The sequence below is a fragment of the Heteronotia binoei genome, chromosome 2 (genome assembly GCF_032191835.1).
Source record: "Heteronotia binoei isolate CCM8104 ecotype False Entrance Well chromosome 2, APGP_CSIRO_Hbin_v1, whole genome shotgun sequence".
NCBI lineage: Eukaryota > Metazoa > Chordata > Lepidosauria > Squamata > Gekkonidae > Heteronotia > Heteronotia binoei.
This window is the reverse complement of record NC_083224.1, coordinates 168,506,241-168,533,395: the sequence shown is the minus strand read 5'-3', so window position 1 is coordinate 168,533,395 and position 27,155 is coordinate 168,506,241. Positions and strand designations below refer to the sequence as shown.

Sequence of the window (27,155 nt, the reverse complement as noted above, 5' to 3'; positions counted from 1 at the left end):
GAGAACCAGACCAAAAAGGCCTTAATGGCTAATCTGCCCCATTCGGAAGAAATATACAGGCACTATTGCTATTTAGTTTTTTAAAAAAAAGATTGTAGGAAATTTGTTCACATGTAACATCCAGTCTGACCCTGAGGGTGTAGTGGTGTAGTGGTCAAGAGCAGTGGACTCTAATTGGGAAAACTGGGGGTTGATTCTCTGCTCCTCTACTTGAAGCCAGCTGGGTGACCTTGGGTCAGTTGGTTTTCTCTAGACTCTCAGCCCCACCTACCTCACAAGGTGACTGATGTGGGGAGAGGAAGGGAAGGTGATGGTAAGCTGCTTTGAGACTCCTTCAGATACAGAAAAGTGTGGCATAAAAACCAACTTATTTTTATTGCTTTTATTCTTTTCAACCCTTTCAAATTCAGAACTCGCCTTTAACCTTAACTGGCCTGGAAATGTGGAGTTTATTTAATAATTTCTACTACTTCTTTCTCTCTACTTGTCTCTCTCCTTCTCTCTTCTTTTTCTTAGGAAACACATTCACCCTCAGCTTTCATGCTATCTGCAACTGATTAGGTGAAGAATGCACATTTAAGAGGAACAGATGTTTTTCTCAGATGTTTTGCACAATTGGTCCAGATATTAATCATCTACCCACTACCCAGATATTAATCTTGATGTTCTTCTGACCCACCCTGTTCATTTCCCTTTACATCAAGTCTGCGTCTTTCTCTCTAGCTGTCTTTCTCCTTCTCTCTTCTTTTTCTTAGGGGACTTATTCACTGCAAGCTTTTCATGCTATCTGCTGGTGGTTAATCAGAAGGAAAGAGAGGATGGCAGGGTCTGAGAGGGATGTAGTACCAGAGCGTATTATCTGATTTCTGTCAGTCTCTTTAGCTGACCTTTTGCTGGTGGATTCTTAATGTTTAAATTGTTAAAACGATTAGCACTTACTTAGAGGTGTTGTGCTATGGGAACCACTAAGAGGACAAAGTGAATACAACATATTCTTCCTTTGTGAGATGTTGATACACAAGTCCTAAGCAGTATGGCATCATATACAAATGCCTTTCTTCACATCTTCTCATCGTCTGTGGAACTGAATTCTAATGCAGCTAGCCACTGGCCAGCTAGCTGGTGGGAGAGAATTCCCCCCATTCTCACAAACACCAATGTTGTACATGAAGTGCCTACCACCCAGAAATGATGTCAACATGCTGGTGATGTAAGGGGTGGTGATGCTCTGGTTTTTGGGCAAAACTCTATGGTTTGAAGGTGATTTTACCATAGAGTTCTGTCCAAAAACCAGAGCATCGTGTCCAATGTCACCAACGTGCCCACATCACTTTTGGGTGACTCAGGCATGTCATGTGAGATGCTGCTGTGGGAGTGGAGGGGGGGCATGATATCACTAGCTGCTCTTGGAATGTCCCCCCCATCCCCCCCACCCATGGCCGATCCAGACCTGGCAACCTTATAAGAACCTATTAATGAAAATAATGCACAAATCAGAAATGCATGTCTCTCCCTCTCCCTGACCTGCCCAAATATATTGAGAGATCCTAGGTTTGAAGCCAACCCAAGATTTATGCCATCTTCAGACATTAAGCCTTAATCCCAGCTGTTGATGAAAGTGAAGATATAATAATAATAATAATAAATTTTTATTTATATCCCGCCCTCCCCACCGAGGCAGGCTCAGGGCAGCTAACAACATGTCCATACAGTAATTTATACAAAACTGTAAAATCAACAATGGTCTTAAAACCATTCTAATTTACAGTTAACATAAATTGGCAATAACAATAGGCATTTCTGGTGCTATTCTGTTGGTTAGCATGATGGCAAGAGTCACTTAGACGAATCCATCAATCCTTCAATCAGCAGTCCGCAAAGGCCATCCTGAAAAGGGTGGTCTTGCAGGCCCTGCGGAATTGGTCGAGGCTCCGCAGGGCCCGCACCTCTTCCGGGAGCTGGTTCCATAGGTGTGGAGCTACAATAGAGAAGGCCCATGTGCGGGTGTTCTGCAGTTTCGCATCCTTTGGCCCAGGGATAGCCAGCTTGTTCTTCCCCGCTGACCTCAGTGCTCTCTGGGGCTCTTATGGGGAAAGACGGTCCCTCAGGTAGGTAGGTCCTCGACCATATTGGGCTTTAAAGGTAATAACCAGCACTTTGTAGCGAACCCGGTATGTAACTGGCAGCCAGTGCAGTTCGCGCAGCCCTGGCTGTATGTGCTCCCACTTCGGGAGCCCTAATAATAGCCTAGCCGCCGCGTTCTGTATTAGCTGCAGCTTCCGGGTTCGGCACAGAGAGCCCCATGTAGAGGGCATTACAGTAGTCCAATCTTGAGGTGACCATCGCATGGATCACTGTTGCTAGGTCCCGATGCTCTAGGAAAGGGGCCAACTGCCTTGCCTGCTTCAGATGAAAAAACGTCAACTTGGCAGTGGCTGCTATCTGGGCCTCCATTGATAATGAAGGCTCCAGTAGAACTCCCAGGCTCCTGACTTGGTGCACCGCTTTCAGTGGCACACCGTCAAAAACCGGGAGAGGTATTTCCCTCCCCAGAGCACCACGGCCCACGCAAAGGACCTCTGTCTTCGTCGGGTTCAGCTTCAACCCACTCAGCCTAAGCCAAGTTGCCACAGCTTGCAATGCCTGGTCCAGATTCCCTGGGACGCAATCAGGCCGGCCATCCATTAGCAGATAGAGCTGGGTGTCATCTGCATATTGATGACACCCGAGCTCATACCTCCGGGCAATCTGGGCAAGGGGGCGCATGTAGATACTGAATAACATCGGGGAGAGAACTGCTCCCTGAGGCACCCCACAGTCTAGTGTGCGCTTCAGGAACAGCTCACCCCCGATTGCCACCCTTTGTCCCCGTCCCTTGAGGAAGGAGGAAAGCCATTGTAAGGCCAACCCCCTAACCCCTATGTCGGCGACGCAGCGGGTCAGTAGCTGATGGTCGACCGTATTGAATGCCGCCGACAGATCTAACAACATCAGTACCGCCACTGCACCTCGATCCAGACGCCACTGGAGGTCATCTACCAAGGCGACCAGCACTGTCTCCATCAAGATATGGACTTGATAGAGGTGCTTCATTGGTGTGTAAAAGGAATCTGTCATTTGCTCTGAGGTACATTGAAGTACAATAATTTTATTTTAAAAAGATGCCAAAACTGAATGCAACTGGGCATTTGGTTTTCTCCTCTTCAGTCCCTGGCTCCATGGCCCAGCTGCTGTTTGGAGACAGTCTTCCTACCACAGAAAAACAAAGAAGCAAAGGGCGAGAAAGTTGCTGGAATCCAGAGAGGGGGCTTCATATATCTCTCAATGCACCAGCCCCTCTACCACTATAACTATGAGCCTGATATCAAAGTTTCTTTTTTAAAAAATTCCCAGGGAATTTCAACAAAAAAGCATGTATTATTATATAATACAAAAGAAATATATTTTAAAAACAGGTTCTGTAAACTATAAAAAGGATGGATGGGTTATAAATCATGTAAATGCTTTTTTATACAGTTACAAAGTACTTCTGTGGGATTGGTAACTCAAGAATAGCCCTAATGGAATGCCACTCCCACTGCACCCCTCTTCCACCAATTATGTGCACAGATATGTGGCCCCGATTGGCCTCTTTGAGAAATAGGTCTATAAACCCATTACTAGAATTTGGCAAGTCTGCTTGCTACATTCTCCCATTGAGCAAAACAGAAACTATATTCAGTTGCTTTTTTAAAAAATTACTTGACCAATAATGACCTTAAACAGTACATTTTGGGGGAGAAGTTGACAGCCCAAGACACAGCCAACTGCAATTAACTCCACCCAGTCATTAATTGCTAGGAAATGTTCGGCGCCAACGATATTATCTGTAGTTCTGAGCTGGGAAAGGGTGGGGAGAGGAGGAAGAGAAAAAAACAAAGCAAATCCCCAAACACTTGGATGATGTTTTAGTAACTAAGTATACAGAACTAGCAAACACCTCTCATTATATGGGATGGTATTTGTATGAAGGTAGAGCACAAGGACCCTTGAATGGTGCAAAGTCTCTCTCCAGTGGCCATAGTATCTCCAGGGCAATAGTGTCTCCAAATGCAAATTTTATTTTTTCCTACAAGAGTCAATGGAAAGCACTCATCAACAGGGAGACATCTTGGGATAAGCTCTAAATCTACTCCCTGTCCTTGGTAACTGCAGTCATCCTGGATTTTGTTTTTGTTGTAAACACAGTCGAATATGCTGGAATGTTGAGGATATCCTGGCAGACTTATCAAAACCTGAACTAAATAACCTGTTCTTTAATATGATTATTATAACCAATATGAATTGGAAAATTAACTGTAATTGGTGATATTATTCTGTGAACTGTGAAATATATATTATTCTCTGAACTGAAATGTTTGGCTTAGAGTTCAAAGTGGACAAAGGGAAAGGGTAGAATGAGGAATGATTCTGTAGGTCTGTAACTGATAGGTACATGTACCCATCAGCAGAATTGCACATATATCTTGCCACCAATTAGTGTCCATTCACTGTATTATTGAATTGATAAATATGTCTGCCTGCCTAGTGCACAAGTGAGAACAGGACTTTTTTTTGAGCAGGAATTCACAGGAATGCCATTCTGGCTGGCTTGGTGTCAGGGGTGTTTCCTAATATGCAAATGAGTTCAAGCTGGGCGTTTCCTACCAAAAAAAGGCATGAGTGAGAATATGAATGGAAAGGGTTTCTCCTGTCTGAAATTTGGCAGACAGGATCCCTTGAGTGAGGGACACAATCCCTGAAAATTTCATTTTAACAGGCAAAGCAAAACCAAAAATGGAGATTTCATTGCTTCCAATTGCAATTAAAACCAAACGAAACAGGTGTAATTATAATAAAGAAAAGAATAGATGTATTTAATTGACATCTGTACTTTGGGAGGGATAAGGGTAGAAGAAGATTTGAGTATTTTTTCTTGTAATGTTTTTACCTGTATACTGTTCTCTGGTCCCTGAACTAACGAATTTGCCCCCCCCCCCATTCGGAAAGAAGAGGCTGACACAATGTTGGATGAAAACCGGGCCGCTTTATTAAACACAACTTGAACGAGCAGGAATGTCAAGAGGTCTAGGCCTAACAGGACAAGCCCTGGGGTCAAACCCCGGACCCCGCCTTGTCCTGGGAGGACGAGCCACCCTGCCCCCAGCACAAGCCGAATATCATCTGGCTGGTGCTGAGCAGCCAGGCCCAAACACCACCTCCACCTAGGCCAGCATCCAACCCACTGGAAGGATCTGCCACTGTGAGGTTTTGTCGTGATCTGCACTCCCCGCACTGAGCCGTAAAGCCCATCTGCAGTTTGTACAGACCACCAGCACCAACTGGTGCCGAGCCATAGGTGCTCCCCAAAAATGCTGTAGCCAATACCTCATCCTGCCACCGCCAATGCCAAGCCTCTGCTTAGGCATTCGCGCCCACCGGACGGCCCAGAGCTGACCGCAACCCCCTCTTAAGCTCGTCCAGAAAGGCCGGTTTCCAAGTTCAGATAAATGAACCCCATCCAGCCTATACAGGTCAGCATTCTCGACCCGTATTGTCGGATGGGGGAGGAATATGCCCAAGCCCCCTTCCATGCCCTTTTGTAAGGCCCAGTTGGCCTTGCGTCTGGCACGCCCAATTTCCCCAGGATGCAGGGCAGACCGCCAAACCCTATGCGGCAAAATTGCCGACCAAATCAAAAGGACCCCCGGCCACCTCTGCTTGATGGCTTCCATGTCCTCTTGCGCTTGTAAGGAAAGGGCCTTGCCCTTCATAAAGCCCAAGTCATTACCGCCCAGGTGAATGACCAAGATATCTGGGGGGGCGCCCTCCTTTCCCCAAAAAAGAAGTGGCATAATGCCTGGCCAACGCAGGCCACAGCGACCAAGCCACTCCACTGTCGCCCACTCGCTGAGACCCAGCTGAGTACCAATCGGGGATCTCTTAGCCTGGTGGGCTGCCCAAAACACCATACTGTGCCCGCAGATGAGGATGCGATGCCTCTCACTATGAGCCACAGCACCTGAAAAACAGAAAAGGGGTCACACACCGAAAATAACATGCCAACAAGCAACAGTTGCTAATACCTTGCTAAAACTTAACCGACCAATGGGCGCACATAGGACCTATAAGCTGCCGACCGCCACCGGCCCATCCGCTGAATAGCAGGGGGGGGGGTATATCCCATTGCTGCTGCTGTAGATGCAGCCCTGATTTGGAATGAATGGGTCCCAAACTTGACACCCCCCAAACCCAGCTGAGCAGGGGCTCTCCCGGTTACTGCCCAAAATTGGTACTTCGTGAGGGGAGGGCCATCCAAATGCTGAAACAAAGGTCCCTCGCCTTCTCCCCTAAGTGCAATGTTTCGCTCTAAAGCTCTGACCGGGCACAGCTCAGCTGTAGCACATTGGCCGATCATGATTACCGTCCCCCTCTGATGTTGGTCGGTTTTCGACTGTTGCACTGTCAGCTTGACCTGCGCTCCTACAAACTTCACATCACCAAACCCAAGGGCCTGCGTTGCTCGGGGCGGGGGCTTTATAGCCCCAACGCCACGCCCCCTCTATGCTCCCGTATGCTAGGGAGCGGCATCATCCTCCCTCCTTCTGGGAGGGCAAAAACTGGCCCCCAGCCTAAAGCAGCGATGCCGCTCGGCTGGGAGGAGGCCGACTTGTTTCAATTAAAATGTAATTGATCAGGGTCTGTAGCCTTTTTGAGGGGGAGGGGGATCTGTTTTTAAAATTTGAATGTTTGTAAGCAGTCTGCTTTCCTTAATAGAGATATGTGCTTCAGATGAAAGAAAGGTTACTAGCATGAGGCTGGAAACTTGTGGGAGACTAACTTGTGGGGAGTCTTCTTCTTCTGTTGCTGCTGCTGTATAATCCTTTAAAAAGTAACTAATGTTAAAATGAATATAACCATTGTCCTCTGGGAGTAGGCTAGCATATTGACTACCTCTACCTGCCATTATTTTTTTGTTAGAAACCATAGGCATGTTTCTTAGAAATGCAATGTTGGTAGGTATAAATATTGCGCTCCATGAGGTCTGGATCTGATGTCCTACATGAGTTTTTAGCAACTTGGTAGAGTTCTTCTACTTTTACAAAACATTTCCAAGGATGATGTACATTAATCTCTGAACAATATTATATAATTATAATAAGACAATGTGATCAGAGAGAATACACCTTTTGACATCTGCGAATATTACTTATCGCATTTATTACCCCCAAAAGTGGCTGAGCGACATATTTCCTTCTTTGCTTCTTTAAACATAATGCATTTTAAGAAATGATCCAGATCTCTGGTTACACAGAAACAAGTATGAAGAAGCAACAGTTGTTTAATGATTAAAAGTGTGACTAGATTTTGACACATATTATAGTTTTATATAGCATTGGTGTTTATTTTTATTTAATGCATCCCAAATTTCTTTCGCACTTTTTACCTAGCCCTGTCATAATGTCCTCAACAAGCATGCCGAAATCTTGCTGTTCAAGGATAGTAACTCTGATTTATATATGTGTGTTTTCAACTTTTCAGCTCTGATTTATATATATGTATTTTTCCAGTGTTGAATTTTTCTCTCCCTTTCTCAACATTTCAGTTCCACCCACTATTTCTGGTGACAATGAAATGGTGACTGTTGTGGTTAACAACCCAGTGAGATTAGAATGTGAAGCTCGTGGAATCCCTGTTCCCATTCTGACATGGCTGAAAGATGGTAGCCCTGTTTCTAGTGTTTCAGATGGACTCCAGGTACTTTGATGCAAAGGTTAATTATTGCATTGCACTGAACTGTTTAAAGCAGTTTATCAAATAGAACCAATCGTAGGTTCTGTGGCAGGTAAGATCTTGAAACTGGTTCCCACAACAAAAGTGCCACGATATCTTTTCTGTGAAAGCTGTTATGGCTTGTTTTTGATAGGGCAGAATTCTTTGTCTGCCCTAAGCCGTTTCTTGTATGTATCTCTAACGTTATTGTTCCTCAGGAATCCACATTAAAGGTGTGATCCTGTGGATCAAATGGGAATCTGATTCATGCTGCTGTGTTAGGATTAAGTGAAGATAGGGCAGAGTTAACCAACTAGCCATTCGTGGATATAAGTTGTTTTGGGGAAATTGTCACATTTCAGATGAGTAGATGCACAATTTTACAACAGTAAAAAATCATTTAGAAGTGCATTGAAAAATTATTGTGTAAATAAAAGCATTAAGTATGAGAAATGGAGCATTATGTTTTCTTAGTATGCAATTATGCTTGTCAATTGTTTCATCCAGGTCATGCCACTTGTTAACAACTCTATTCCCTTTTTAGATTCTTTCTGGTGGCCGCATTCTGGCACTGACAAGTGCTCAGATCAGCGATACAGGAAGGTACACATGTGTTGCTGTAAATGCTGCAGGGGAGAAACAAAGGGATATTGATCTCAGAGTTCATGGTGAGGGTCCATTACAGCTTCCTAAATGTGAACAAGGAAAACAGTATCAAAGAGTAATGTCTGAATGAGTCAAGATAAGCCATGTATCTACACATGTATCTTAGTTTAATAATCATTTCCCTCCCACGGGAAATCTTGGTATTTTCTAAGATATTTCCTAACTACAGTCCCCAGGACTCTTTGGATGTGTGTCATGACAGTGCTCATTAAGGATATACTCTTAGCGTCAATTCTGTGTGGGTCATATAAAGTGAAAGATAGAAGATGAAAACAATATGGTTATTTCCTGGTTGTGTGCACAATTCCAGCTGCATTCCAAAGCAGAACAAAGTGGTAAAGACACTAGTCCTCTTAAAATCAACTTTACTTGCAGAGCTGTTTCCCTCAAACCTCTGTCAGTATGGGAAAATCATGTACTAAGGGCAGGCTTCTCAAACATAAGGTCCTGGGAATTTATCAGGCCTTACAGTTTCCCATTATGGATTATAGCACTCTCACCATACTCTACACATTACTGAATCATCTTCAGGCTACTGTGCATCTGGGTTAGATAATATATTCATATGCATGTGTTGACAGTTGGCTTTTCGAAGCACAAGAATATTTTTCCTCTGGGATCACGACACTGAAAATCAAATATGTATATATGCATAACTTTTTTACAGTCGTGTTCAAGCTATATGCTTTTGGTGTAGGTGGCTTGTCAAATCTGCAGGATTTCCTCCCCCCGTGTTTTTTTTTTTTAGTTTATTCTGTCTAATTGAGCTGGTTTCATATTGCAGTGATCTACAGTCTACATTGTTAGCAGAAAAAATATGGTTGTGGCACTTGGGAATTTGCTGGGTGTGGGATTTGGCTGGCCAACCCACTTGAGTTTGATAGGCTTGTGGACGGTGTGAAGTAATATTGTGTCCTGTCTGTTTCCTCTTGCCCGTACAACACACCAACATAAGCTGTCCCTAAATTATGTTATACAGGTGTGAAGACATTTCATTCATTTTAACTGGTGAACCTAGAAGAGACATTTAAAGATTACATCCATATGCACTTGCCTCTTGGCAATAACCTCAGATGACGAGTAACATCTAAATGGCCCTTTAGTTATAATAAACTGCAGCACTTAGAACTAAGCAAATATTTGTATGCTTAGGGAGACAGAAAGGTTGAAAACAGATGGCCGGCTCAAGGCGGCATCAAGCCGTCCCGGAAGAGAGCCGGCCAAAAAAAGGAGCAGCCAGGAGCCTCCAGAACAGGGAGGAGCTTCCAGAGTGCTCATGCACCTGTTGGCTGCTCCCCGGTGTCAAGCATGCGGGTTCAATGATGAGTCGAAGTTTATACAAAGACTACGTTTATTGATAGACTGATACTTTGGTAACAGGTTCGTGAGAGTAATGCTGACAATACATCGATACAATACTTTTAAGGCATACTTCAAAGGGATTCCAAAGGAGGGGGTTGCGGGGTAGCATTCACACATAAACTATCATAAATGTCTACATTCCCATAGTGTTATCAGGACCGCGTCCTTGCTTTCCCCAGATGGCTCTCACTCCCTTACAGGAATGTATGGGAAGGTGCTGATTACTTGATTTCAATTCTCACTACTTCTAATTATAAGCCATAAAGCAAGACGGGGGGCGAGGGGGGGAGGGAAAGAATAACAGGCTAGCAAAGTGGGATCCTCCATGATACTTCACAGACAAGATTAGGCAGGACCCTAAAACAATCAATTGGCAATGGAATTTTACCGTGCTTGACACCTGGGTGCTTCCTGGCCATCTAGACGGCCAGGGAAATGCCTCAAAGCCGCCTCAGAATTTAGGTACCACTTTGACAGTGGTGACTTTCTGAGGCAGCTTCAATCTGGCCCCGGAAGGGCTGCTTGCGGGACGGGAATATCAGGCACATGTGCATGTGTGTACATGCTTTAATGATTTGTCTGCCTCCCATCCCTGGGGTGGCTTAAACCGTCCATCTGTTATCAGTGAAAGTCAGTAAAAGGTATTAATTAATAAGATATTATTATTACCCCCCATAAAATACACTTTAAGTGAGGTCATCCCTGACCTGGGTATCCCAGGCTAGATCTCGGAAGCTAAGCAGCATTAGCCCAGCCTTTTATTTAACTGAGAGACCTCCAAGAGTCCCGACATTGGAGGCAGGCAGTGGCAAACCACATCTGATGTCTCTTGCCTTGAAAACTTTATGGGGCCACCATAAGTCAGTTATGACTTGATGGCAAAAAAATAATGTATGAGTGTGACAAGCACATCTTTGCAACCACATCTTTTAAAATAATTCCTTATTTTACAATTACAAAACTTTACAACATATACAAAAACGATACAACAGAAACCCAAAAGAACCATCTAATGTCATTAAGAGAAGAATAAAGTGCTACCACATCTTTTATTGGAGAGAGACAGGACTGACTGCAGCTTCCTGACAAATGTCTTCTAGGTTGCAAATCTGGATTTGTCCTCCCCCCAAATTTCTTTTTGTTCAAATAGACACAAGTGTTGCTTCCGATTTTGAAACTTTGGTTTTCTTTGAATGCTGCCCAACTCATTTGACAGAGAGGAAAAGCTATTTGAGGTAAACTATTTGCAAATTAATCATCTTTAAGCAGTGCTGGGCCCAAATGTTCTGTTCCTCAGCAGTCATAACGAATCCTGGCCTTTGCAAATTCACAAAGGGAGTAAAATAAACACGGACATTTCTAACAGTTAATGTTTCTTATCCACAGAGACCAGACTTTCCCGTAAATTATTTCCAAGCCGTGCAATCAGCTGCCCTGCTTAATGCTTCCTGTGCTAAGAAAAGCAAGGCGATTTTAATGACTTTTTGAAGAACAGCACTGTTGATACAAACCATGCCACTGTTTTATTCATCTGTTTCCCAGTCAGTTTATTCCCAGTTAGTTTATCCCTTAGATATGCTATGTCTAGTGGATAGTGATTAGCCTTATGATGTCATTCATATATTTTCTGTTTTGTTTAAATTTGATGCATTGTTCAGTTAAAGGTGTGCAGAGATGAAAAAAAAAATGTTGAAATCTGGCATTCCAGAACAGTGGTATTTGTGCTGAGAAATTACTGGGTGCTCCAACAAGGAAAACGTTAACATATTTGTAGGCACTTTTTTTGGATTCGTTGCTGACATTTTGCTGTAGATACCAAAGAAGATCTGTAAGCCTGTACTGAGGTCTTCTTAATGGCTAACTTGGGTGGTGTGAGAGTGTCTCCTGTGTGTCTGTGTTTCATATTGGTCTGGTGGCCTGTGTAAAAAAAAAAAATCATATGGGTCTGCTAGATGACCTGCCAGCCTCCAGGTGGAAACTGGGGATATCCCAAAGGTACAGCTCATCTTCAGGCTACAGAGATCAGTTCCTCTGGAGAAAATAGATGCTTTGGAAGGTGGAATCTGTGGCATTGTGCCCCACTGAAGTCACTGTCCTCCCCAGGCTCCATCCTCAACTCTCCTCTCACACTGGCCAGGGGGGACCTGGCAACCCTACTGTCTCTTACCCCCTGTGATACCCCTCTGTGTGGCTTGTGCAGTCCTGGAGAAGACAGGGAAAATATCATTCAGGCTGGAATGGATCTTTTTCTATAAATGTTACCAAAGGAGCATGGGATCTGGCCAAATGGAAAAGTTCACTGCATTGATAAGACGAGAATGTTGCTTGGGTTCTTAGGAAAGAACAGCTATAGGAAGGTAAATATATAAAGGCTGTTATAATGCAGTGCCTTAAAAAAGTTAAAAAGCTGAAATATGGTGTTTCAGAGGTCTACAGAACTGTACCTGTCATGGAGAAAGTGGTTAAGAGAAATATTCCCATCTCTCCCCATAGTAGTAGAATTCAGAGAGACATTATGAAGCTGATTGGCAGTAGATGCAAGACAGACAGCACAAATTGCTTATATATATACAGTAGCTGAATTATGGAAATCATACCATGAGAGGTTGTGGCCACTGGTTTAGATGGGTTCAAAAGTGGGGATCATATTTATGGAGGACAGGTCTGTTGTTGGCTATTAGCCATGACAGCTGAAGGAGACTGCTGGGTTCAGAGGCAGAAAGCTTCTGATTGACAAATGCTGGGGAGCAATCAGCAGCTGAGGACTGTTGCCAGTAGGCCCTGCTTGGGGGCTTTCCAGAGGCATCTGGCTGGCCATGGTTGGAAATGGGATGCTGGACTTAGGGTTGCCAAGTCCAATTCAAGAAATATCTGGGGACTTTGGGGGTGGAGCCAAAAGACACTGGGGGTAGAGCCAGGAGCAAGGGTATGACAAGCATTATTGAACTTCAAGGGAGTTCTGGCCATCACATTTAAAGGGACCACACATCTTTTAAATCCCTTCTCTCCATAGGAAATAATGAAGGACAGGGGCACCTTCTTTTGGGGCTCATAGAATTGGACCCCCTGGTCCAATCTTTTTGAAACTTGGGGGGTATTTTGGGGAGAGGTATTGGATCCTATGCTGCAAATCTGGTGCCTCAACCTCAAAAACAGCCCCCCCCAGAGCCCCAGATACCTGCTGATCAATTCTCCATGATTTCCTATGAGAATAAGTCTCCACAGGGAATAATAGAGTTCCCTCCCCTTCCCCCGTTTTCTCTCTCTCACTCACACACACGCTTAATTGTCTCTGGTGCAAGTGGCCAGCCTTGCTGGTCTGAAGCAGTAGAACAAAGCAGGAGTCTCTGGTGCCTCCACAACGAGGTCTGGAAAGTACAGGGGCTACGCTGCTCTTTTACACACACACTCACTTGTCCAAAAGGAAAGCAAAACAAACAGTGGGGCTGCACTCAGGAGGTCTGCTGTTGCTAACCCTTCCCCATGAAGTACTTCCTGCTCCAATTTAAAGGCACACACACATTTTAAAACTGGACCTGTTTGCAGGTCCTGCCCAAGATCTAGAAGTACAGAGTGGCTGTGGGAGAGGGACTTCCCCCGCTGGCCAGCTGGATGGGGACGGGGGGATGCCTATAAAACTGGGGAATCCTCCGCTGGGACCTGGGGATTGGGAAGCCTAGCTGGACTAGCTGGACCTTTGGTCTAATACAGCATGGTTACTCTTATGTTCTTAAAGACAAAGAACAGTTACACTGGAAGACTAGTGAGTTCAAGTTTAAAAACAATATGGCCCAGGGTTTAAATCTCAATTCATCCATGGCTATCCATGTTAAATACTGCATTCAACACATAGGAGTTCGACCCAGAATATGCTTTATTAGTAGCAACACACTAAGACAACATGGTGGGGCTGTGACCCCACTTATATACATGCATGCAAAAACACCCCCTCTCTCTGATTCCCATACAAAAACATGGTGGTCAAGTTTCACGCCAAGACCGCTCATTGGTTGCTGTTCCGGGTTCAAATCTATCAGAGTCTATAGCATTTCCCATGGTTGCCTGGATGCCTGTGAAAGCTACTGCGAAGCAGTAAATTCAGTACATAACACATGTCCTTAAACAGGTTGTTATATATCAGCTCCTGTTCCCCATCCGTGCAGTGAAACCCACCTCACTGGGCTAAGTTTGGGAGTGAGGTACCAGCATCAAAATGATGCTTCCTGTTCTTTGACACAGTGGTGTGTGTCTGTTGTGCTGACTTGCTAACATGAGTCATATCTGGCATGAGATGATGTTTACCTGTAACCAGGGGTCATTTTGTAGAAAAATAAGTGGTGGAGCTCATCCAGGGATTGTTATGCAGCTGCACCTACTATTCAATGGACAAGGAGGTGGAACTCTCAGAAAGGTTCAGGAACTATGCTCCTGTGAGCTCCCACTGAATCCGAGGCCTGCCCCTAATTAAACAAATGCTTCGCTAGCAAAGCTAATGCATACTCAGAATGTTCTGATAATCTAACTTTTAGACAAAGAGGTGACAGCAGATTGGACTAACACCTGCTGGTGCAGGGGAGGTGAATGAAATGAGCTTGCATGGCTCTTTCCTAGACTTGGATTCTATAATCACACTGTGCTCTATTCCCAGCATCAAATGGTGGCTCATTTATAGGAGGTACTGACTTCACTGGCTTCAGCTAAGCAAGGTGGAATTAAATTTGATAACATTTGTTCCTATAGTTCCCCCAAACATTATGGGAGATGAACAGAATGTCTCTGTACTTGTGGGAGAAGTTATAAAACTCCATTGTCAAAGCAGCTCCATTCCTCCACCTACACTGGACTGGCTGAAGGATGGTCGGCCCTTGCTGAAGAAGCCAGGTCTCAGCATTACTGCAGGCGGAAGTGTGTTAAAGGTAAATTAAAATATCTGTATTTCCTCATGATTAACTTTGCTATGGTCAGCAGTTCAGTATTGTTCACCACCAAGATCTCTTAGTTTAAGCTCTACCCTGTATCTCTGGAACACCTTATTTGAATCTTCCAATGCATGTTCTGTTAGCTCAAGTTTTCTACAGTGCAATCACTAGACTAGACTACAGACCTGCTGTCTAGGGAAGACACCTTGTAGTGGAGGAAAGTATCATCATGGGGGAAATGGATCCATGAGATCCACCAGTGTTCAGTGTTTAAGGTTATACTTTAAGTAACATTGGGAAACACCTGTTGAAAGAATTTCTGTTTAGCTGCTGAGCCATGTACAGCCTTTGACGAAGTATTAGGGGATTGGTGAAAATTCTTTGTTTTTTAATTTCTAGATTGAAGGAGCACAAGTCCAAGACACTGGACGCTACACTTGTGAAGCTACAAATGTGGCTGGGAAAACTGAAAAGAACTACAATGTCAATGTATGGGGTAAGGTTTGTAGCCTTTGTTATTGTTCCCATAAAGCAGTGAACTTCAGCCTAGATATTATGACTTTCAGGTGTCTCACAGAGCCCCAACTGCTGGTTTACAAGCTTCCATAGAACCACCACTTAAGTAATGCTGGAATTTAGCAGTTAGAACATTATTTTCAGAGTGGGATAATTCATTTGGTGGGGTTTGGGGGAAATTATGGGTAGAATATGCCAGATAAATAGTTGAGTAAAACTACAAATTTTCCTCTGCCACCCTTTATAGAGCCTGAATTCATAAATGAGTAGCTGAATAGACATGGCTTATGCAATCTTTTTATCTTTTCATTTTCTCATTTAAGCAAAAGGAGAAGGATCTTCTTGTGTTGTATGTATGTGTATTAAGTTTTGTCAAGTTGCTTCCAATTTATGGCAGTCCTATGAATTAATGACTTCCAAAATAGCCTATCAAACAGCCTTGTTCTAGTCTTGCAAACTGAGGGCCATGGCTTCTTCTATTGAGTCAGTCCATCTCATGTTGAGTCTTCTTCTTTTCCTACCACTTTATTTATTTATATCCCACCCTCCCCTACCAGGCTCAGGGTGGCTAACAACCTTCAATTTTTCCTAGCATTATTGTCTTTTCCAATGACACTTATCTTCTCATAATATGATATAGCCACAGTTAAATCATTTTAGCTTCTAGGAAGAATTCAGGCTTGATCTAACCCCCCCCCCCCATTTGTCTTTTTTGGCAGTCCAAAGAATCCATAAATCTCTCCTTCAACTCCGCATTTCAAATGAATCAACTTTCTTTCTGTCAACTTCCTTCATTGTTCAGCTTTCACACCCACACGTAGAAATGGTGAATACTATAGCATGAATTGTTTTGATCTTGGTTGCCAACAACACATCCTTAAGGATCGTTTCTAGCTCTTCATGGCTGCCGTTCATAGTCTCAGTCACCTTCTGATCTCTTGGTTGCAGTCTCCCTTTTGGTTGATGACTGACCTCTTTCATTACTCCACAGAGAGTAAATTCATAGAGAGTATATTCATAGTGGCAAATTTAATAGTGAGTGTTTGCTTCTTTCCACTGTATATTGCTTTGTTAAGTCCCATGGGCACCTATAGATGGGCAGTGTTTGCAAAGAATTATGTGACCTTTAAAGACAAGATTCAGCTCCACTTTTTGAGCATGTAGATTTTCTTTAAAGTATTTTTGAATAAGAAGATTATTCTTGGGATTATTCTTCCCAACTGTGGATTTGCTTGTGAAAACCATCTATGAGAGCAGTGCTGGACAGCCTTTTGTGTTGTGGATCTAGGCTGTTTTCTGGCTTCCAGGTATCAGCCTGTTCCCCAGAGCTATCTTCAGTTCCAGAAGCTGGTAACATTCACTGGTCGGGTGTTAAAGGCTCTGCTTCTTGGAGACTGCACTGGTTTGAAGCAGAACCTCTCCCTTCAGGTTAAAGTTGGTGTAACACAGTATAAAGTCTTACTCCTGCCAGCATTGAATTTCATGTGTCTGTTTTATGTTTAAAACACCAAGAAAGTCAAAGAGGGTCAGAAGAAAATGTGTTTTTCTCACTGATGTTACAGTTAAAATATTTTGAGTAAACCGGAACACTTATTTTATGTTTATTACTCACTACATTTAACTTGTGGAAATGTTACTTGAAATGAAACTCATTCTGAGAATTTGGTTATATTTTATTCTTTGTGGCCCAGTGATAATCTATTTTATTTTGTTATTTTTATTCCATTCCTCCCCACATGTTCCTTCTGTAGTGCCACCAAGTATTTACAGTTCAGATATACTCACTCAGCTAACTGTAATTGAAGGAAACCTCATCAGTATGATCTGTGAGTCTAGTGGAATTCCGCCACCAGCACTCAGCTGGAGAAAGAATGGTAAGCAAAAGTCTTTTGTGAAGACTTCCATAGGAACTCACTACTGCTTTCATATTGGTTTCAACACTTTTGGGTTGAGGAGCTGATTTCTCTCACTGTTTGTCAACTTCTCCCCCCCAATTCCTATATGAGTCTCTTGAATAACTATATGGACTCTTCTGTTTTTGTTTTCTGTTTTGGTTCTGGCCCTATGTTGCTTTTATTCCCTGATTTGTTCCATGATTTCCTCACACATTTTGTGCCTTTAGTTTTCACAGTTTCCTGCTAGGGTTGCTGGGGCCTATCTTCACACTGGCAGGGGAATTTGCAGAGGGGGGAACATTCCTGGAGGGGGAGGACACATCATATAAGCAGAGCATCCATGTGAGATCATTACCTTGTAATGTTGCTATTTGGGGGTGGGGGTTCTGACAGGTGGTGGGCAGAAGCCCTGAAAAGTAGAGGATCCCCGGCTCTGGCCTATTTCCCTCCCCCCCCCACCGTTTCCCCCCAGCTCCTTTGAGACCACTTTTACCCCAATATTTTTCCAGAAGCTGATTTTGAGTCAATTTTAACTAAGGTGTAATGTTTCTATTGGTTTTCTTTGTCCCTCTCATTCCTACCCATCTCCAACCCACTTTTCAATTATTGAACTGTCATTATCATTTTCCATTTTTCTGTTTTTCAAATAGCAGCTGCACAGTGTCCCAGTTTGGATCTGAACCATAGTTCAGGGGGGATGGGTTTAGTCCATCTGTTCTGTGCAGTCACCTATGCAATATATTGAATATGCTTTAGTTGAAGACAATAAAGCTCTATGTATGTTGTGTGTGTGTACATGTGCTGTCAAGCAGGGCTTTTTTTTGTAGCAGAACTCCTTTGCATATTAGGCCATACACCCCTGATGTAGCCAATCCTCTTGGAGCTTACAGAAGACCCTGTACTAAGAGCCCTGTAAGCTCTTGGAGGATCGGCTACATCAGGGGTGTGTGGCTTAATATGCAAAGGAGTTCCTGCTACAAAAAAAGCCCTGCTGTCAAGTCACTTCCGACTTATGACAACCCTGTCAATTAATGACCTCCCAAATGTCCTAAGGTTAACAGTGTTGCTCAGATCTTGCAAAATGAAGGTCGTAGCTTCCTTTATTGAGTCAGTCTCTCATAATGACATGCAATCTTCAAAGAGTCCTCATTCTGTGTTCATATGGTTGCCAATCTCCAGGTAGTAGCTGGATATCTCCTGAGATTACAACTGATCTCCAAGTGGCAGGGATCACTACACCTGGAGAAAATAGTCACTTTGGAAAGTGGACTCTATGGCATTATATCCCATTGAAGTCCTTCACCTCCCCAAAGCCCACCCTCCTCAAGCTCCACCCCTAAAATCTCCAGGTATTTCCCAACTTGAAGCTGGCAACTATATGTGTGCATGATTCCTGACCACAAGGAAGCTAAAGTTCAAGCATGTAGATCTCCTAAACCCACTATGAAATGAACAAAAGTATCATGATTTAGACTTAGCTTCTGGAGTGTACATTGGAGCCAGTTTCCATTTGTGGACCATTTTTTAAGAACACTGAAGGACTTGTAAGCTCTTATCCCTATGTTATTTATCTTGTTCATCTCTAAGGTGCTACTGAACTCAAATTTGTTGATAGAAAAATGTATCTCTTGTAGGTTCTCCACTGTCGCTTGACCCTACAGGAAGAATCAGGGTGTTATCTGGAGGCAGGCAGCTGCAAATTTCAATTGCCGAAAAGTCAGACGCAGCTTCTTATGTCTGTATGGCTTCGAATGTAGCTGGAGTAACAAAGAAGGAATATAGTTTGCAAGTATATGGTAGGTAACTGCGTGTGCAAGTTATTGTTGTGGAATCACATTATAACCCCTAAAGAGCAAAACAGTGACTGCCTTCCACATGGGGAGGTGGAAACATGCTTCTCCACAGAGCAGCCACCATTGTGAGAGCAGGAGGGAACATCATCCACACACCCATCCCTGAATTGCTCACTGCTTTTCTTTCTACCCCTTTTCTTTCTCTTGAGTGTATACAAGAGTACAGACACAATGAAGATCACACTGGGCCCACCTACATTCCAGCAACACCCTCCCTCTCCCCTTCCCGTTAAGCTACAGCTGTTAAGCTATAGCATGTTTCATCTGGGAAAAGGGGGAAAAAACTGTAAAAGGACAAAAAAGGGATATGCAGAGCCTAGATCCACCACTTTGAAGGCACCTTGCATAGCTCTGACCACTTTCCTGTATTGCTACAGGTACAGCATTCACATGGATGCTCCATCCACAACCACCCCATGGCTCCTAATTTTACCAGATCAAAGCCTTTTTACCAGATCAAGACTTTCCCTTGACCCAATTTAAAAGGAGGGAGGCCCACAGGTTGTTCTCAAAGTGAGCATGGATTGAAATCTAGGATTTCCACATCTCCATGCTGAGAACTCCTCCATGGGGAGCAGCCAGTGTTCAGAATCAGGGAACTGGAACAGACCAAAAAATGATCAGGTTCAATCTGCTATCTTGAAATAAGACCAACAAATGATCTCTTGTAATTTTTGCCAATTTAGTCTATCCATAGGTATAAGACAAGTGTGTATGTGTGTGCATAAAAACTTGGAAACTTGTCTTGTTTTTCTTAATAGTTCGTCCAACTATACTGGACAGCGACAGCCAACAATCAGATGTAACTGTGACCCGTGGGAACGATATTTCATTAGAATGCAAGACAGATGGTACACCACGGCCAGCTGTCACTTGGATGAAGGATGGACGTCCATTAGTCAATGGGAGGGAAATTGAGATACTGGACGAAGGACGACTTCTTCGAATTAAAAATGCTCAGGTGTCAGACACTGGCCGCTATGTGTGCATTGCCGTGAATGTGGCAGGACTAACCGACAGGAAATATGACTTGAGTGTTCATGGTGAGCAAGGGAATTAGGCACAACAGAAGAGATGTATAGAGTTGCTGTTGGGGTGGGCAACATGAACCATTCTGTTAACTGTGCTAGACTGTTGGATCCACACTCTGCTCTGATTATCTAGGAGTTTTCCAGTCTGAAAAATTTTCTAAACTACTCTTCATGCTGACCTCCTTTAAAACTACCAACAGGACTGAATATGTATCTTCCTTAGCCAAAAGAGGGGAGGTGTGTGGTGTTGTCCTTTCTGCTGCTTCAAATTAATCAGGAAAATAGGGCAAGAGACAGAAAGTAAACTAGTACTTCCATTCTGTATGCTTCTTGGTCTCATCCAAAGAGAAATATGTACATTTTAACATAGGGAGATGCACACTCAGTTTCTACATGAGATAAACACATATCTGTCTCCATTTGGGCAAATACTGGTAGTGTGGGAAAAGAAATGCACACCACTTATGGTTCCTTTCTTGCCACTTCTTTGGAGCATTTAGAATGAATCTGAGCAGTAGAATATGAACACATGAAACTACACTTGCCCTTGGTCTTTCAGGGTCAGTATCTATGATTGGTAGCAGGTCTCTGGGGTCTCAGGCAGAGGTCTTTCACATCACCTAATGTCTGATTCTTTTAACTGTAGATGCCAAAAATTGAACCTGGGACATTTTGCATATCAAGGAGATACTCTACCACCACTGCCTTTCCAGTATGGCACCTGCCTAGCCGGAACGGCAAATTTAGGAATAGTTGTGCTGATAATTTCGGAACCTACATTTGTGTTTCATTAATGTTTATTGCAGTTAACATGTAAAAAGTGAAAGACAGGTATATATTCCTGAATATTCAGTGAGTACTAACAGAGGGGGTGGAGCTGTAGCCATTTAAGGTTTATACTCCATAGAATGTGAATTAGTACTAAATGCAAACCAAGCAATCTGCTTTAATGTGTGTTAGGTGTGTGCCAGGAATGGTGACAGGGTTGCCAGTTATGATTGTTTTGGCAGCGGGGGGTGGGAGGGAGTCATCCAGGAGTGTGGGGGTGGAGTGACATCACTGTGCACAGCATTGTCAGTGCAATGACATCACACAGAAGTGACATCATCATGCCAGGGATGTCGTGTGTCAACACTCTAGCATTTTGGTCAAAACTGTATGGTTACCATAAAGTTTTTGGCCAAAATGCTAGGGAGTTGTTGCGCAGCATCCCCAGCATGATGGCATCACTTCCATATGATGTCATTGCACTGATAATATTGATACACAATGGTAGTCTTTGGGGGTGGGGCTTCCCCTACCAGCCAGCTGGCCAGCAGCCAACTGGAGCCCCAGAGATTGGGGGATCCCCTGGCTGGACTGGGGGTCTGGCGACTCTAAGTGGTGAAGCCTTGGTTATTATAAAAAGGTAAGCACCGGGTCACTACCGACCCATGGGGTGACGTCACATCAGGATGTTTTCTTGGCAGACTTTTACGGGGTGGCTTGCCATTGCCCTCCCCTGTCATCTACACTTTATTCCCAGCAAGCTCATTTTACTAACCTCGGAAGAATAGAAGGCTGAGTCAACCTTGAGCCAGCTATCTGAACCCAGCTTCCGCCAGGATTGAACTCAGGCTGTGACCAGAGTTTAGACAGTAGTATGCAGCTTACTGCTCTGTGCCACAAAGCTCCTCTTGGTTATTATAGGAAAGGAATATACACATGATTGGTTTTGTATTGTTTAATTGTTGTATATTCCTTGGTTAGTATAGGAAAGGAATATACAACAGTTAAACAATACAAAACCAATCTTGAAATTCTTACTCATGGTTTCCATAAGAAGAGCTTACTGTTTCACATAGCTATGTGCCTCCTTCCATCCTGCTATTAAACAGATATATGTCAAAGTGAAAAAGAAAATAGCTTTTATCTGTTCATCAACTCCATGGCTCGGACCTAGTCCCAAACTCTCCTTGGAAGAAGTGTGAAGTTGTAAATTCATTCCTAAAATGGAATTGTTACTATTCTTAGTGAAGAGGAAGGTATCTCGTAATCTCTTATAGCTTTATGGTATCTGTTTCAGTTCCTAGGAAGGAAATTGGATCATTATTACCTTTAAAAAAACAGCAGCAAACCAGAAGGTAATTCAGCAACATTTTGAAGAGTTTTTGGTAACTTTTTACTCCCTGCGGCAGCGATTTGGAATTATTACACAGCAAATGAAACAAGCAAATGCCGGGTTTACATTCCATCCATATGCCAAGCTCCTGCAAGTGAGTTAGCCAAAGCAAATAGCGTAGGGGTTGGGGAGGAGAGAGGGAACAATTTGCTCTGGAAAACAGCAAGAGGGAAGGGTTAACCCTCCTTCTCTGCCTGCACTGGGTTCCTGGAAGTGTTGGGAAGATCCAATGAATGCGATCTTAGAGAAAATTGCTGTGATCTTGCACACAGGTTATTTAAATACCTTTTGAACCAATTGAATTTAAGTAACAGGGCTGGATGTGACCAGTTTCTCCACTCAGTATCTCCCAAATTGCCACCTAACTTCAATTCCTATTATACATGTCCTTTATCCCTACAGATGCTAAAGTCCCCAACATAACATTTTTGGGTGATCAGAGGGTACTTGTCTTCCTTTTCTCAAAAAAAGCTGGTTAGATCTATTCCAAAGTATGCCTATTAAGTACTGCCTATCACAATAGCATCCTGACCTGGATAGCCCAGGTTAGCCTGATCTCATCAGGTCTCAGAAGCTAAGCAGAGTCAGACCTTGTCAGTATTTGGATGAGAGACCATCAAAGAAGTCCATGATCATGACACAGAGGCAGGCAATGGCAAACTACCTCTGAATGTTTCTTGCCTTGAAAATCCCATGAGGTTGCCCTAGGTCAGCTATGACTTGCTGACAAAAAAAAAAGTGTGTTTGTGTGTGTAGATAAATGATAGATGATACATAGACAGATGATAGGTAGACAGACAGACAGATAGATAGTAGAAGGGAGGGGCTAGCCTTAAGACAAACTGACAGCTTATACACCAAAGAGTCATCAGGTGATTGCTGAAGTTGGTGGTGTGTGGATAGCCTTTTGCAGTATTGTGGTTTAAAAACAGCAAAATGGGATATGTAATTCCTTAAGAGGAGGTGCCAGCGTCAATAGTTATACCTTGGTTACTGCCAATCACAGACGGCTTTGAGGTTCACAGCAGGGTTTGGGATGCAGAGTCAATTTCTAAAGTAATGCTTGTTTCCTGGTTTCCTGTTTGACTTGGGTAAACCATCCATTTCTGCCTGGTTATGCTTCCTAGGCGGGGCCAGCTCAGCATTTTGCATTTGCATTTATTTAGTTATATCCCACTTTTCTCCTCATTCAGGACTCAAAGCCACTTAGAACATTGTTCTTCCTCCAACCCTGTGAAGTTGGCCAGGCTGAGAGTTTGTGCTAGGCCCAAGGTCACCAACAAGCTTTTGTGTTAGAAGTGGGAATTCAAACCTGTTCCACCTAGCATCCTACTCTGACACTCTGTACTGGCTCTTGAGATTCCACACTGGCTCACAGACACACACAAAGAGGATTGGGGGTGTATACTGTAAAGCTGTTAGTACAAAGCATGTATACTATATTTGTAATAATAGATGCTTTAAAGTCTGAAGGAGAGCTGCTGTTAAGGATGTTTGGCAAGTGTGAATCTCTCTGTATTGTTTAGAGACAAATGCAAGGGACCACCTATTTTCCAATTGTGATTTTGTTCTTAATCAGCTGCTGATAATGTAACTGCCATCAAATAACAACATGAGTGAAGTAGAAAGAAGAGGAAGAGAGTTCGTGCGCGCACGCGCACGCGTGTGTGTACAAGCTCAAATGCTCACCCAACCTCTTTTAGCAACCAATTTGTTGTTGTATGCTTGTGCAGATTAGCTCCTAAAATGATCATCTATGGAGTTTTAAATTTTTTTAAAGGTCATCAAACTGAAGAAGTAAGCCTGTTCATCTGGTGGAGTGACACACAGGGTCATGCAGGAAGATCCCACAACACTTATGTGACATACAAACTCATAGCTCTTGCTTTTGTATTTCAATATGCTGGCTGGAAGGGATCAATGTTGTGTTTTCCTAGCGGCTGAAACTGACTTCTAAAAAAAGTTTGGGGGGAATGTTGTTTTCTATATGTAGTGCTACCAACAGGCTCATATCGGCTGGATTACACCTATATGACTTACAAATTGGTTATTTGCCTCTGTAATAGCGACTGGTGCAAACCGTGGAAGTTCACTTTGCATTGTTGCCTCTCCTGTAATCACTTTTTTCCCATGATGCTCCTGTATAGATGGATAATTCTGTCCTAGCTATCCCTTTTTCATGTGGTAATGGATGGTTTCACAGATTCCTGTTTCTGATTGTGAAGGCAGGGATTGTGAGCTTGTTCAGTTTTGGAGGTGGAGATTTATTGTCCTGCCTGTAAATTTTCTAAGAATGAGTAACTAAATCTGGCCTGCAGCATTTTATCTGAAGCTAAGAATAATCCCATTTGTTCTCTACTGCTCTGTGAATTCCTTCATTCAACAGAGGGTTTCAGTTCATAATCTAATAATATTCAGTTCAGTCTTTATTACGGCCCATGGGATATTCAGAAGCAGAGTAAAACAGATTAAAAACACTAATATAATATATATAAAACAGAATCTAATAATCTTTCTTTTTGTGTGGCTTGCTTTTATTTGTTTGGATTTTCTATAGTCCCTCCAAATATTGTGGGTGACCTGACTGTGCCTGAAAATGTCAGCGTAGTAGAGAAAAATCCCATCACCTTGGTTTGTGAAACTTCAGGAATCCCCCATCCATCAGTAACCTGGCTTAAGTACGGGCAGCCTGTCTCTTTGAGTCATTCTGTGAGAATCCTGTCAGGTAAGGGGGAACAAGACAATTACATGACAAACCTAAGTCGCAGTAAACTTCAAATAAAATCGAGTACAAGAATGTGAAAAGGCTCTAGTGAAACCTGTCAGATGATCAGAAAATGATGTGCAGCGTCCAGAGGGAAATATCCGGGAAGAGGAAGTCCTGACAATACATGGGAATTTGCCAAGCGGTCATAATATGATTAGGCCAGACTAAATGCAGGCCTGTCAGCAGAATAATACTTGGGATAATTACAAAAATTGAGGATAAAGTGCTGGTTCTTAACTTTAAAGCTCTTCATGATTTAGGATCATGCTACTTAGGGCCACCCTGTCTGTCCGTAGCAGAGGGAATCCTGTTTATGTCATTCCTCCTATGTGTTCTGCAGACAGGCTTATGCATATTACCCAAATCAAGATTGGGAGAGATGTGCCAGTTCCCATCCTGTTTGCCCTGCACCTGGATTCCTTTCCCTTCTTTCCAGATGCTCTAGAACCTTTTGCTTACCCTAATCCTTGTTTCCTTTTTTCTTGAAGTTTGCTTTAATTTATTTTTAATTTTTTTTAAAATTAGATACTTGTTTTCTCTCCCTGTGATGGCCCAAAGTGTGTTTTCATATCACTCTCCTCTCTTCCACTTTACTTTCATAACAACAGCCTTGTGAAGCAGATTAGGTTGAGAAATTGGGATGAGCCCAAGTTTTCTGGCAAGCTTCCATTGGAAAGTAGGGATTCAAACTCAGTTGCCCCAGGTTATGGTACAGCATTCGGATCACTACACCAAGTTAGCTCCATTTTGTTTCTCTTCAGCACTTGTCCCCCCACAAAGGAAAAAAAGAAAAGAAAAGGGAGACATGAAAATAAGAGGGTCAGGAAGAGTGAGTAGCTTAGCCAGGTCCTCTAAATCCTCCCTTTTGATATAACTTCCTGGCACTTTGGTGGCATCCTCAGAACAAGCCATCCACCTCATCAGCAGTGGTTCACCAAAGACAAAACTGCTATCAGACTCTGAGTGAACATAGCAAACATACTCTGAGTTGCGACATGATTCACACAGACATGAGGCTTCTGAACAGGAGCCTCTTGACTTTACTAGATCTGACAAGGGCTGGTTGGTTACAGACAGTCCCAGCATGGGGGCACTGTCTGTGGACCACTCCCAATACCACCACAATGCTGCTTTCGCCACACAAGAGAGACCTGTTGCTGTGCTGCTGGGAAGGTCTTGGGCCTTTTGCCTTGTGTCAAAACTTGTGTTTTTAGAACTTCATCCTGACAGAGACCTTTCCCACATGTTCTGGTTACTCTTGATTTTCTTGGGAGTTGATCCACAAACTAGGGTTGCCAGGTCCCCTTGTCAGTCTGGTGGGAGGGATTGGAGGGCGTGTTCCAGGAATGGGTGAGAACATTGCATGGAGGACATTCTGGTTTTGGGACAAACTTTATGGTTAAATTGGGTTTAAACCATAAAGCTTACCCCAAAATCAGAGCATCCCAATGTAATGCCCCCAACATGATGACTTCACTTCCAGGTGATATCATTGCATCAAGGATGTCATGCAGCAATGTCTCTATTTAGGCAAGGGGTTTCCCCCAAAAGCCAGTTGGTTCAGCCCCTTCTCTTGCAGAAATAGGCTTTTCCCCCTATATCTCAATGAGGGAAGAGGCTAGAGACTTAGTTTTTTAAAATAAAACCCCTCTGAAAGCTGGGAATTCAGAGAACTTTCTCCAACTATCATTACAACACTACTGTATTGTATTGATATTTTACAGCCTTAAGAAAAACAGCCTCTGAAATGACTCATCTTGGGTGGAGGAGAGGGAGTGGTTTAACAACGATGACAATCCAGTAATTGAAAAATGGGTGGGACAAAGAAAACCAATAGAAAAATTATACAACAGGAAAAAGCTGACTCAAAATTGGCTTCCAGAAAAACATCAGGATAAAATTAGAAAGAGAAAGAAAAAAAGATGTGGCAAAAACTAAAGGCACACAAATGCAGGCAGAAGTCAGGGGATAAGCCAAAGTTTGGAGCCAGAACTAATGAAAAAAAATGCATTGTGAAAAAGCCCAAAGTGAGAGACTGCATTTATGCCAGTCCTATTACAACAACCTTCAGCTATGGAATCCACATCTTCTCTATCCCTAAACACTGATGTTTTCTCCATCCTGAGTTTGGAGAGTGCCCTCTTTTAGTCAGGGGATTTCAGGGTCTTTACTGTTCTTGTCTCCCCAGTATGCA

The 27,155-nt window shown here is 43.2% G+C and overlaps 1 protein-coding gene across 1 annotated transcript in view; it reads left to right on the top strand.

Annotated features, from left to right (window-relative positions):
* The window catches only part of HMCN1 (hemicentin 1), a 286,027-nt gene that overhangs the window by 160,774 nt on the left and 98,098 nt on the right, over nt 1-27,155 (top strand). Inside the window, exons 39-46 of the mRNA XM_060233046.1 lie at nt 7,625-7,776; nt 8,336-8,459; nt 14,560-14,735; nt 15,138-15,234; nt 17,006-17,128; nt 18,784-18,945; nt 19,764-20,045; nt 24,752-24,919. Of these exons, the coding sequence (XP_060089029.1) occupies nt 7,625-7,776; nt 8,336-8,459; nt 14,560-14,735; nt 15,138-15,234; nt 17,006-17,128; nt 18,784-18,945; nt 19,764-20,045; nt 24,752-24,919 (1,284 nt within the window). The remainder of the gene's footprint in view (nt 1-7,624; nt 7,777-8,335; nt 8,460-14,559; nt 14,736-15,137; nt 15,235-17,005; nt 17,129-18,783; nt 18,946-19,763; nt 20,046-24,751; nt 24,920-27,155) is intronic.